Source organism: Melospiza georgiana, chromosome 3 (assembly GCF_028018845.1).
Source record: "Melospiza georgiana isolate bMelGeo1 chromosome 3, bMelGeo1.pri, whole genome shotgun sequence".
Lineage (NCBI taxonomy): Eukaryota > Metazoa > Chordata > Aves > Passeriformes > Passerellidae > Melospiza > Melospiza georgiana.
The window spans coordinates 67,454,685-67,467,610 of NC_080432.1; the positions used below are offsets into that span (position 1 = coordinate 67,454,685).

Consider the following 12,926-nt stretch of genomic DNA (forward strand, 5'->3'; position numbering starts at 1 on the left):
TGAGGAGTTGAGGACAGGTTCAAATTGCCAGGGGGGATCTTTGAGGCAGAGAAAGCACTGAGAAGGGAGGGAAATAAAAATGGAAATATATGCTATTTGGGAAAAGAAGTGTATTTGCAAACACTATGATTATACCAGGATGATCTTTTTCACTGGAAGAAGAGCTACACACATGCATACAAACTTTATATATGTAGATTATGTATATTCTACCTGTATACAAGTAAAAGTGTTGTTGTTATTATTGTCATTGCTGTTATCTTAAGGGGAAAAGAACAGAATTTAACAATGCATCAATAGAATACTTAAAGGTGTTCATTCATAGGGAGAATTAGGGAGAATTTTGGCTAAATGTGCCTGCAAAAATAAATGCATCATGCATTCTGCCATGGTTTTCTACTATAGAGTTTGGTTTTTCTGAATTCTTGTGAAATACAAAATTATCAGGATTTCTACTTTTCTTTATATCTTGGCTTCATTACTGGTGCAGTGGGAATAGCAATGTTTATTTTTCACAGGTGTTATGAGGCTAAATTTCATCAGTGCTTGTAAAATATTTTGAAAGTGTGGATGAAAGGTCATGGGGAAGTTCACAGCATTACTTAAAAAAATTTAGCAGTGAGAGCGATTAATCTCAGGGTAGCTCCAATTTTTTTTTTTTTCCATTGGTTAAAAGCTTCCACTTGTAGTATAATTACAACTAATTTAATCTTCCTCAAAGTATTCAGCACTCTCTTTTTGCCATGATGAGTACCATAGAAATGTCTATTAAGGAAATAAATAAGAGGTTTTTCTTTTTTTTAACAACTTCGTTTTGATTTGAGTACAGCTATCATTACGGTTATTGAACTAATATTTCTTAGTGTTGCCCACATATGGTTGAGATATAAATACTCATAGTTTCCATAATGTCTGCAGCTGTATAATTTAAAAAAACCAACAAATCAAAAGGAGTATACATTTATCTAATTGATTCTTCACAATTAAATAGCCTTAGAGCCCTCATTTCCCCATAATTTTTTGTATGTACTACCAGGCATGGCTGGAAAGTTTCTACTGGCTCTAGTTATGCATAATACAATTTATTTTTTTCACACTAGTGGTCTCATTTTTCAGATCAATTGCTACTGAAATTGATAAAATTGTACTGATCCACCAGATTCTAGTGTTACCAAACATCCACTTTCTCTTCCCTACAAAAGACATAAGAAAGATCCTATTTAGTAACACCAAATATCCATCTAGCCCCATGTCCTGTCTCCAATGGTGGCTCTTCATGAACACCTAGGGAAAAGTATAGACACCAGAAAAATCAGATGGTGATTGGTTTTACAGGACACTTCCTCACCATTGAGTGACTTGTAGCTCAGTAACTCCTTGATACAAGAGCTGTACTTCTGTCTTTAATATCCCTTTGTGGCTTTTTCTTCCATGAAGTAGTCTAATTGTTTTTTGAATCCATGTATACCTTAAACAACCATAGCATGTTGTGGCAGTTCAGCTACCTACTGAGAGGAAAACACAATCAGCCTCTTCCATTTGCTTTGGGACCGACTTCCACACCTGAGGTAAATATCTGCCCCAGTCTCCAGTCCTGCACAAAAATCTTGTCTCGAAGGCCTAAAAACCTAGGCTCCTTCTTCTGTCAAATGTAACCACCTTTCTGATCTTTTTTGATAACAGTTTAAGCTTTTTGCCTCAAATTTAGGAATATGATTTTGAACCTTGTTATGCATTTATGGGAAAGGCCGTTTGCTGCCACCCTAAGTCAGTGCCTCCTGTAGGCTGCCAAACGCCCCCTCCTGCATGACCTCTGAGATTTCTTTTGTTGTTGTTTTGTTTGTTTGTTTGTTTTTGTATGCTGCAGCCCACAGGTAATGCAGTATACCCAAGAGCATGAAGGACTGGAGTCTTGCAGGGAGGTGCCCACCTGCAGGTGCAGGAGGTTTTTGCAGTGGTATTCATGCCTAGGAGAGAGCAGCAAGGGACAGGGAAGAGGGGTGTCCTTCTCTGACACTCCTTAAGTGAAAAGCTGGCTTTGCCCAGAGCTGCAGCTCCAACTCTGCCCTCAGGGAGCAGGGAGAAACAGATGAATGCTCGCCAACAGATAATTACTAATGACTATCCTCATGATGGAAGCTGATTTACAAAGAATGTTCTTTCACCTTAGAGCAAAGAGGTAACACAGCTCTTGCTCTTGTCCATTGTACAAAATACAGGATGTGGAAAACTGAAGGATAAATATCCATGAATTGCAAGAGCATTGCAGAAATAAGCAACTATTCAAACCCCTGCTTTGATCTGATTAATAGCAATACTGCATCTAACTCAATTTGCAAAAAGAGCACTTGGAAAATTTAAGACAGTTTACTTGGGCAAGCCATCAAGCTGATAAATGCAATTGATGGCAGTAGGGTGGGTGGAGACTAATGAAACATAAATCTAAACCAGATTTTTAAGGGTCCTAAATTGGAGTCAGTTAATAGCATGAGGCTTACAAGAAAAAAACAGGATTCAGAATAATATTTAATTATATAAATGCACTGGAGCTACTTTATTCTACTGTTTTAATAAGGATTAATTTTTTGGTGCATTTATTGTATTTTAATTATATATGTAATATGTTGTGCTATGCTATGGGCAGTCAGTGTAAAGAAAGGAAGACTTCTTTGTAAACACCATTTATTTTAGCATATTAGACTATAAGTCCTCTTTGATCTAAGGGAAACTAATTCCTTTTACCCATAGGCCATGCTTCTTCACTATCTCTTTTCTTTCTAAGATTATAATCACAGCCAAAAATACTTCTTCTAACAATAACAGTATTTCTGCATCACCAAATGCCTGCCACCACTTAATGTGAAAATCAGAGGCAACACAATGGGTGTCGTGGGATGAGCTTAAGGAATTTTTGCAGCTTCAGAAAGTTGCATTCTCTCCTTAGAGGAGTGTGCCAGAGGTGGCTTGTTCCAACCAGTGGGACTGGCTGTTCCTGTGACAGCCAGGCCTGCAAACAGCTAAAAGCATTCCTTCAAGAGGCATAGTCTGCTGTTCTGGAAACCAGCTCCCCAGTTTGAAGACTGTATTGTCTCAACTCATTGGCTAGCTTGCCTTCCTCCTTCGCTGAATGCGCTTATCTCCCAGTCCTGCCCACATGCTCCCAGTTGCTACCCCATGAACATTTCTTTTCTCATTTAGAAACACATACCTCCTCTCCACACACGTGTACTAAATATACATTTCCATCAAATGCACTGCTGAAAAAACTTGAGAAATAAGATGATCAAGTAGAGTCTGGGGGAAGAAATTTCTCACTACAAATCAACAGCTATGGTGTGATACAGACTGACAGCACTCAGTGGGCTGATTTTCGAGGTGCTGAGTATATAGAACAACTTTAGGACTCAGACACAAAAAAGCTACATACAGGTTAAGGCTATAAAGTTTACCTAGTTTTGGTAATTTAAAATAATGCTGTTGTTGGCCACAAATTTGAAATTCTAGAACATCAGTGGCCTTGCTTTTTCCTCATAACCTATGCCAGGGTAAATCAGCAGCAACCCCCCCTCCATAAAGCAATGAGGTCATATTTAAGGCAAAATATTGAAACAGAAGGGGAAAAAGCAAACAGCCAAGATGGTTAGTACTAAAGTTCCACAGACAGTCTTATTTCTGGGCTGTAAAAATACCCTACTTAACCCTGAATGCCTTATCTCTGTTTCTGGGATCATACATCATTTATATTTCTTACATAAACCACAGATGGTCTCTTACAGTACACTCAGATCTAGGAAACATCTCAAATTACTGTTAGTGTCTTTCACCAAATCTCCACTGAAGCATGGTATTACCACATTTTTCTCCCACCACCTTACCAGAAGTCTGACAACCGAATATATTAAATCTTTGGGAAATCTCTTTATAGCTTTCTGGTTTCTTTCTCTGGTTTTTCATTTCAGAAGTGTCCAATACGCATTTTTACCCCATTGATTCTGTGGAAAAGAGTTAATGATTGCCTTGGAAACATGCCTTCCAGATCACCTTTGATATTGCAGTACAATAAAAGACAGAGGGGCTGGTGAGAAGAGAAGGAGATGAGTTGGAGAAAGCTAAAGGATTTTTCAACAAAATGAAAATCACAGTCATAATAAAATAAGTTCCAATCATTCAGGTTTTATAAACTTATACATTGTCCTTCCTGCTGTTCCTTTCACATCTGAAACGGCGTAGTTTTAGACTTCCTCCATGTTTGTGAATTTCTTCTTTGGATAAATTTTGAAAATACCCAGCCTGCAGAGGCCCGTTTGAGGTTTGGCACCATCTGGTCAAAATAACGCTAGAGTGTGCGGCAAGAGCTGCAGAATCTGAGTAATAAGAATTGCAATCACACTTATCTTGTAACTGTGCTTCAGACTGCCATCAGGGCAGTGCCTGGACAGACAGCCTGGGAGTTTCAGGCATTCATCCTCTGGGTAGGACAGGAAGTCACAGCTGAGTTGTCTCCATATCTGTAATGGCTTCATACAAGGCACTGAGCTGAAACCAGGGGATGGACTGGTCCCAGTCCTCCACACAGCACACATTGTGAGAGGAGATTTCCAACTGGGAAATCATGATGGTGCTGAAGACTCCCTAAGGTCATTCCTGATGGATCTAAGAGTGACTGAGTTTCAGTGCACTGATAAGATCCTGACAAGGGAATTTCATCAGCGCTGAGGCAGTTCCTACTGCAAATTTTATTAACTTGTACACAGACAAGACATTTGCACATGGTCATCAGAAACCAATCCTGCAGAAGTGGTCATATAGGACAGCCTTCTAGAAATAGCTAATTAGTTAGAAGGTGCTTTATACGCAGTTAAGACAACTGATCACAATAGATCATGCACTTGCAGGAGTGGTCACAATGATCCCTGGGCCAGCTGGCTATAAAAACTGGGCAGAAAAAGGTTCTTGTGGGCTCCTACTGTTCCAGCTGAAGATGCCAGAGGAAGGACTCTTGAAATAGAAACTCATCATCATATGGACAATGACTAACAGTCTTATTTGAAAGGGTTTTTTTCCTATGCAAGCATTACCTTATGCCAAGATATTAATAAATTAGCTTCTTTCTTTAAAAAAAAATCAAAAAACAGCAAACTCTGCTATGTTTTTGATTTACTGCAATAGAGTAGGAAAAATAAGTCATAGCAATGATTGAAGGATGCCTCTCAGCGGCAGAAACATTTAGTTTGCTATAGACACAATTGTAGGATGACTTGATCTCTAATTTCTACTTGTAGAACAAAACTTTGATAGCAGGCTCTCCAACCCAACAGATAATAAACAAAAAAGATGAAAAGTGAAACTAGTAAAATCTAGATGAGATAAATTGTGTCAGTTTTTGATAGAAGGAGAGTTTCAAACAATAGAAAACAAATCATGGAATAGTAGTTCATTTTACCCCTTTGGCAACTATAAATTCAGTTTCAGGTTTCCCTAGGAACTAGATGCTCCAAATTAAACATGAAATACATTTTTAAAAAAGGAATAGGGACTATTTCTCACCTGTGTTATACAGGGCATATGACTTGAAAACTCAAATACCTTTTGGCAACATCAAGAGTTAGCCTATGGCATAAGGTCTTGAGAAACAAGGAATTCCTTGCTTCAATGCTGAATAAAACTAAAACTAAATAAATCCAAAATTTCAAATAATCATCAAATTATTTGCAAGAAATGAAGGGCTAGGTATTACATGTCAAAGCAGAGATGCACTGGCAGGGCTTTATGGGAAGCTTGCCCATTGCCTATTTAAACTAGCACATTAATATTCATTAATTCACTCATTGTTTAAGATGACAATCAAAATTTTAAAATGTCAAAATGATGTTCAATTATGTTTACTATAAATTTACTGTGGTGAAGATCCACACACTATATGGTTAATGAGCTGAGCAAGTAATTAGGAAGTTTTGTTGAAAGTTTGCTTCTTGTTTAATCTCTTTACTTTATTTGACAGGTTTATTTTTACTGGATTTGTCGAGACCCATCAGCATTTGAGTGGTTTGCTGATCTTCTTTTCCATTTGGAAACAAAAATGGCTGAAAAATGGAAAAATGATTTTCTAAGCTATCACATATTTCTTACTGGCTGGGATGAAAGTCAGGTAATAATGAAACTGTTACAAGTCAGAGTTAATGTACCTTGCTTTTCCAGTATGGTAACATATGGAACAAGAACAGCTGAATAAATGATGGATGAAGCAGAGAGAAAAATAACTGTAAATATGAAGATCCTAAGACGTCTGTTTACATCTCACATTTAGGAAAACAGGAATGGAGAAATCAAGCCAGGGATTCTTCCAATCCTGCATCTTGTCTTGGGTAAAGATGGTTACCAGGAGTCTCACAGAAAAGCGCAGAGAGCTTTCAGGAGCTCATCAAGGGATATTTTGTCTATGTCTTAGGAACAGTCTTTCATTAGATTCTGTCATTTTTGTGCTGAAATATTGACAACTGTCTAAAAAGTGTAGGTTTCATTTACTCTTATTATTTAATACAACTTCTGTTGTAGTAATCCCTATATATATATATGCATAAATACATATACATATACATATACATGTATCCAGTGCATTTTTGTAAAGTACTACACTTTGAAAATTTTGGCAACCAACTCCATGGTCTAATTCATGTTGTTTGAAAAGACATTTTCTCTGATTGACTTTAAATTTGCCATCTCATAATTTCATTGGATCATACCACCTCAGGCACTTAATTCTTAGACTGGGTCAATATTATTCAACCTCTTTAGTCTTTAGCTAAACACAAAAGTGTTGATTTTCTTTTTCTCTCTCTCTCTCTTCCCTTTTTAATGGATCACTCAGATCATGCAGTGATAAGTCAGGCACCTGCCAGAAAAACTCTAACAGGGAAGTCTTTGCTCTACTGTTTTATTTCCTGCTGTCTCTGTTGAATGAAGGACTGCCTAGTAGAGATGAAAAAAATACAGATTTCATAGGGCTTTTCCTTTTCTGCCTCTGCTGATACAAAACCCCCATTGTTTCTTTTTGCTTTCCTTAGAGTTTCTGTCAAGTAATGAGGTATGTGCATAAAGCTGTATTCAGAAAAATCCACTCCCATTGTGAAGTATATGGCAGTTATAGAAACTACTGCTCTGCATTAGCAATATCATAGGGTGTTACCTAAAACCTGCTCTTAAAGAAGCTATTGGGGAACCTAAAAACCACAAAGCTGCCCTCATCTTTCAACTATCACCTCACTTCCCTCTTGGGCAAATATCAGGCCAGAAGTCAGGTAGGGTGACAATGGTTCTTGACAATAGTGGGTGTCTGTCTGTCTTCACTTGTGTGCCCTGCACTTTTCCGAAGGGACTTCTTCCTCTCTTCAACCCCACGATCTCTCTCAGTTCCTGTCAGAGGAAGGTTCTTCAGTGGCTATTTCTCCCACTCTGTCCTGGGCACTATGCTCAGTAACATCATCTTCTTCAGATACACACAAAGCTCCCTAATCTTATAGGACTTTATTTTTAGTAAATTCCTGTTCATCACTCCTCAAAATTTGAGCTTCTGCACCAGTAATATTTGAATGATATGTTAGTTCTCCCCTGGCAAAAAAACAAAACAACATTCTCAGGGTTCTCTCCCTGTCTCACCATATAGGTGACCAGTGGTCAAGTGAAGTTGAAATCAAGGAGGAAGAAGGGCATTTTAAACCTTCTAGTACACCCTCCTTTTCTGACACGTGTCTACTCCTCAGGCATGTTTGTTCAATGCTTTGAGCTCTTTGCAGATTCCATGTTGGCAGCAGATGGTCAAGCAGATGAGGCTTGACAAGGTCTGCCTCTGCTCGGACAAGTCCCTGCAATACCCCTGGGACTCCTAGGCAACCTTAGCACTCTGAGCTATTGCAAAGGCTAATATCAAAAATCCTGGGAAACTTCCACTTAATGAGAACACCCCATCTTATCAATGGGACAATTTTGCTGCAAACAATTCAAAAATTCTGCAGTTTTCTACCTCCCCCTCTTACCAAACACTTTAAGGTCTTTCTTAGACTATTCCAAATCCTTCATGACAGTGGCTCAAACTAATAAGAAGAAGCTTTTAGAAACACAATCTCTTGTAACAACTTTGCTTGACAAGAATAATTGTGTTGGTAAGGAACATGGAAGATCATTAGAAGAAGAAATATATAGTATTCCTACAAAATGGATCTAAATTTCAGCAACCACTTCTGCAAAAGATGATTATGAAACTTAGTCCATGCTAGGGCCTGGACTAAATGCAAACTCCATTATTAACTTACTTTCCTCTGTTAATTTCTTGATAGTGGCAGCAATGATGATAGTCTGTAGTGGAAACAAGCCTATTACTCCTACACAAGAGCAGTACAGTTAGGAGTGACAGTGGTTTTTGGTTTTTAAATGCACCTGGGAAGTACCCAGACAGCACAGCAGTATAGAAGGTGAAGGACAGTAAATGCCCATGAAAATAAGGATTTTTTTCTGACACTTGGGAGCTGAGAAACTCACTTGGTTCAGTGCTTCACCTGAGGTGATCCGCTTTCTGTACCTACCTCTCCCTGAGGAGAAAATTCAAAACATTGAGGGTTGTACACAGAGCCACAGAATTGTTAGGGATGGAGCCTCCAGTCCAACCTCCCCTGCCAAGGCAGGGTCACCTAGAGCAAGTTACACAGGGACTTGCCTAGCTGGGCTTTGAATGTCTCCAGAAAGAGACTCCACAACCTCCCTAGGCAGCCTTTTACAGTGCTCTGCTGCCCTCAGGATAAAGAAGTTCTTCGTCATGTTGAGATGAAACTTCTTGTGTTTGAGTTTATGGCCATTGAGCCTCATCCTGCCACTGGACACCACTGAAGATAGTCTGGCACCATCCTCCTGACAGCTGTCTTTGAAAGATTTACATGAATTAATGAGATCCCCTCTCAGTCTTCTCCTGACTAAACAGGCCCAGTTCTTCTCATAAGAGAGGTGCTCCAGACCCCTCATCATCTTTATCGTCCTCCACTGGACCCCTGTTTTTACCCCTGCTGAGCTGGTATATCCACTGGGTTTTCCATCAGCACCAGAATGCTCTGGACTTGGCTCTTAGGGGTTTTGGAAAGGCTTTTCACAATTCTAGTAATATTGTGAACTTTCAAATACTCATCTCTCCCTCTCCCTCTCCCTCTCCCTCTCCCTCTCCCTCTCCCTCTCCCTCTCCCTCTCCCTCTCCTCTCCTCATTTGATAATTGCAGAGTGTCCTGTCCGTCATTCCATCTTTCCCAGCATCATTGCTGTTGCCTCTCACTTGGAATACAGTTTTTTTACTCTAATATTATTATCTTGTAAATTTGCCTCTAGGCTACTCACATAGCCCTACATTGTGATGACAAGATGGATGTAATTACTGGTTTGAGACAGAAAACCTGGTATGGAAGGCCAAACTGGGACAATGAGTTCAAGAAACTAGCTGAAAACCATCCTAGGTAAGGCAGGCTGGTTTCTAACCTTGTTAGATAACTCTTCTCTCAGCATAAACAGTGGGAGGAGGGGAGAGCAAACCTTTCTAAATGACCCTTTTAAAACAATTTCTTCTTTTTTGCTGTGTGGAAAGAAGATTTATGCTTAATGAAGATTTTAATGAAGAAATCTCGGAAAGAGAATGCCAATAAAATCTAATTTTTGGACAAGAAAATCTAATATTTAGAAGTATTTCAATATCCTGGCCTTTGTCCAGATATAATTGAAACACACAATCCAATTACTGTTCTGCACAAAGGACAAAGTAGCATTAATTTCCCTTGAAGATGGTTATTAAAGAGATAAACTGTGATTTTTTTTCTTATGATGTCAAGGATATGTTCGTTCCCCTAACATATTTGGCCGCTCTTGCAAGACTATGCTGTTCTGTTATTAGTTCATCTCTGCTGGCAAAGACAGTTCATTTGAACTTGGTGGATTTGCTAGTGGTCTGAGAAAAGCTTCTTTGTTCCTGAACGCCTTTGAAGCAAGAATTTGAAATATTTTGTGTTCAGCAGTAGAAAATTCCAGAATCTTTGTGACTTTGTGATTTCCAAACATTTACCTGCTAATGTAAAATAAAGGCGTGCACTTGGAAGACAGAGATACAAAAAGAAAAAGCAGAAAACTTCTTTTAAAAGATGAAAAAGACCCAAGAAAAAGCTGAAAGGGAGGAGATCAAAGAGAATACAGTAAGCTACAAGAATACCATAAAATTGCAAAAATAACAGTAATAGAGAATTCAGTTGATGGAGGTCAAAATAAATACAATCAGGAAATATGAAAGATTAAAAGCATAAAAAGGCCAAGAATAGAAAATATGACTTTTGAAAGACCTTTCATAGGGATTCTACTATATAAACAGAGCTTTTAAAGTTATAGTTGAAACATTACTTTTTAACATTAGTTACTTCTGCAGCTGTAAGTACAGATGAGATAAAAATGTTTTTCTGCTGCTCAGGGGGATATGGGCATTAGCTTTCCCTACTGGATCTTGAGGTAGTTCCATAGAAAGCCAGTCCTAAACTGACAGGAAAATCTCAAATTTTTTTTGTGAGCCTATATGTCCATGTTTACGGTCAATGTTGAACCTTTTAAAGAAAACCTTGCATGAAATAAGGATTCCTTATGAGAAAAGAATACCCTGATTTTCCTTGCTCTGAGTTACAAAAGATTCAAGAGTCAAACAGAAGAGTTTCTACTGTGTGATGAAACAATCAGCTTTTAGGATCTGAATAAATTTTGAGTCCCTGTGCCTAGGTTGACATAGTTCCCCCTGGCTGCAGCAGCGTCTTTTAGCAGATTAGCAGGAATGCACCACTTCAGGTTAAACCTGGTGCAATTGAGCAGCAGAACAATTTGGGCGTGACTTCTGGGGGCTACAGCTTGGGCTCCAGAATCATATCCACAGCCCCTCCTTTGCAGGAACAAACCTTTTTAAACTCATTCTATCACTTGTCACTTCCTCTGCATTTCTGCAGATTGATCTTTCCCCAGCAGCACAGCACATTTGTGAATCTGTGTCTGCATACATGTTTTAAAGCAATATGTGTAGTGTGCTTATAGGCAAACCCTTTGGGCAGTTTCTAGCAGGCTGCCAGGTTACCAGCTTCCTACGTGCTCGTGCACGTATGAATGCAATTGTTTGTTACATTTGTCACGTCCTTATTTTATAAGAAGTACCTATTTACAAATGTTGTTATTAAATCATCAATTTAAAAATTGTCTGTGGGCAGAAAAGTGTTAGATTAGGTGGCATGGGGGCTGGGGTGGGGGGACAGACAGGGGAAGAAAACTCAGAAGTAACTGAGCATTTTGTATAATTTTTTAGGAAAAAATTAACTCAGCTGGAGAAAAAGCACTTAAAATTTTCAGTGCAAGCAGTATGTTTGCCTCTCTGAAAAAGCTGTGAAGATCAAAACCAAACAGTTACCATTTAAAACATTTTGTGACCTCTAATACAGCAATCTAATAAATAATGTAATGAGACATAATAAACATGAAAGTATTAAAATTATTATACTCTAACGTAGCAACACTAATTATACAGTACATAACACAAAGTATACAGTAACGCAAGATTTTTCAAATGTATTTCTCAAGAAGCCATTTGAAAAGATGCAAAGCTGAAGGCAGCCAAAAAGCACAGTTGTATCCATTTCCCCTGCTACTCTCACGTTTGTTGTTGGTGTTATTGTAATTCCAGCAACAGCATTGGTGTGTTCTTCTGTGGACCCAAGGCTCTCTCTAAGATCCTGCAGAAGACATGCAACTCATATTCGTCAGCTGATCCAAGAGGAGTTCAGTTTCACTATAACAAAGAAAGTTTCTAGGCTGTACTTCTTAGCTGTATAATAGATATTACCAGACTGTGTATTTTTTTTCCCATCTTCTCCTATCCTCTACTCATTCTGCAGCATCCAGGCCGGATATTAAGAGTTGCAAATTGAAATAGGTGTATTGACTTCAGTAGAAAAATGCCATCTATGGCAGCTAAAGATTTGGACCCCTTCCTTAGCCTTATCCTTGCTTACTTAATGATCCTGTGAATCCCTCTACACCTGTGTGAAAACACACACAAACCATAACCTTTGAAGAAAAAGGCATGAGTAAAATGGATACTCAGAGCTGTACTTTGCTGTTGTGTAGATTGCAGGCAGTACATCCCTGCAGTTTAAATCATGCCCATTGAAAGCATTTCCTTCCTGGTTTTCTGATTTTACACTCCCACTGCACACACATCCATATCCACATTACATTTTGTACCACAGCAACAGTATTTCTATACACCCTGTCAAATTACAAAGGAGCACATTTGTATTGCCCTACCAAGCTATGCACCATTTAAACCTGTCATTTCCATGGGAATGGTGTCTGTGTATCCCATGGACTAATATGTACTTAGGCTTAATAGGCTAAGGGAACTACGGAAATATTTTCCACTCAGCAAATGGATCTCATGAGACATGCAGCTGAAACTGTGGGAAAAAGCTTCATGACAGAATGACTGAGTGGGAAGGCACCCCTGGCTTCTACTCCAAACCTCTTGCTCAGAGTTGATTCTGTGAAGAGAAGAGTGACATCAGCATTCTTCCATTCCTCAGGAACCTTCTCCCATCAGCATGACTATTCAAAAATAAAGAATGGCAGGTTCCCTCAGCACTTGTGGATGCATGCCATCAGCTTCCATGGACTTGCTTAAAATATCCCTATCCTGTTTCTCCTTTACTGAGGATAAGCATGAATTTTTTCAGATCTTCCCATTTGCCTGAGAGGCCAGGGATCTCTGAATGTCAACCTTATCTGTAAGAACTGAAGCAAAACAGGAATTGAGTACCTCTATCTTTTTCCATGGCCTTGGTTGCCAAGTTCCCCACCCCAATCAGCAGCAAAGCAACATT

The 12,926-nt window shown here is 38.9% G+C and overlaps 1 protein-coding gene across 1 annotated transcript in view; it reads left to right on the forward strand.

Annotated features, from left to right (window-relative positions):
* NOX3 (NADPH oxidase 3) overlaps window positions 1-11,858 on the forward strand; it is a 39,878-nt gene extending 28,020 nt beyond the window's left edge. The window contains exons 11-13 of the mRNA XM_058020877.1: window positions 6,002-6,148; window positions 9,367-9,491; window positions 11,732-11,858. Coding sequence (XP_057876860.1) covers window positions 6,002-6,148; window positions 9,367-9,491; window positions 11,732-11,858 — 399 coding nt within the window. The remainder of the gene's footprint in view (window positions 1-6,001; window positions 6,149-9,366; window positions 9,492-11,731) is intronic.
* Window positions 11,859-12,926: the final 1,068 nt, after the last annotated feature.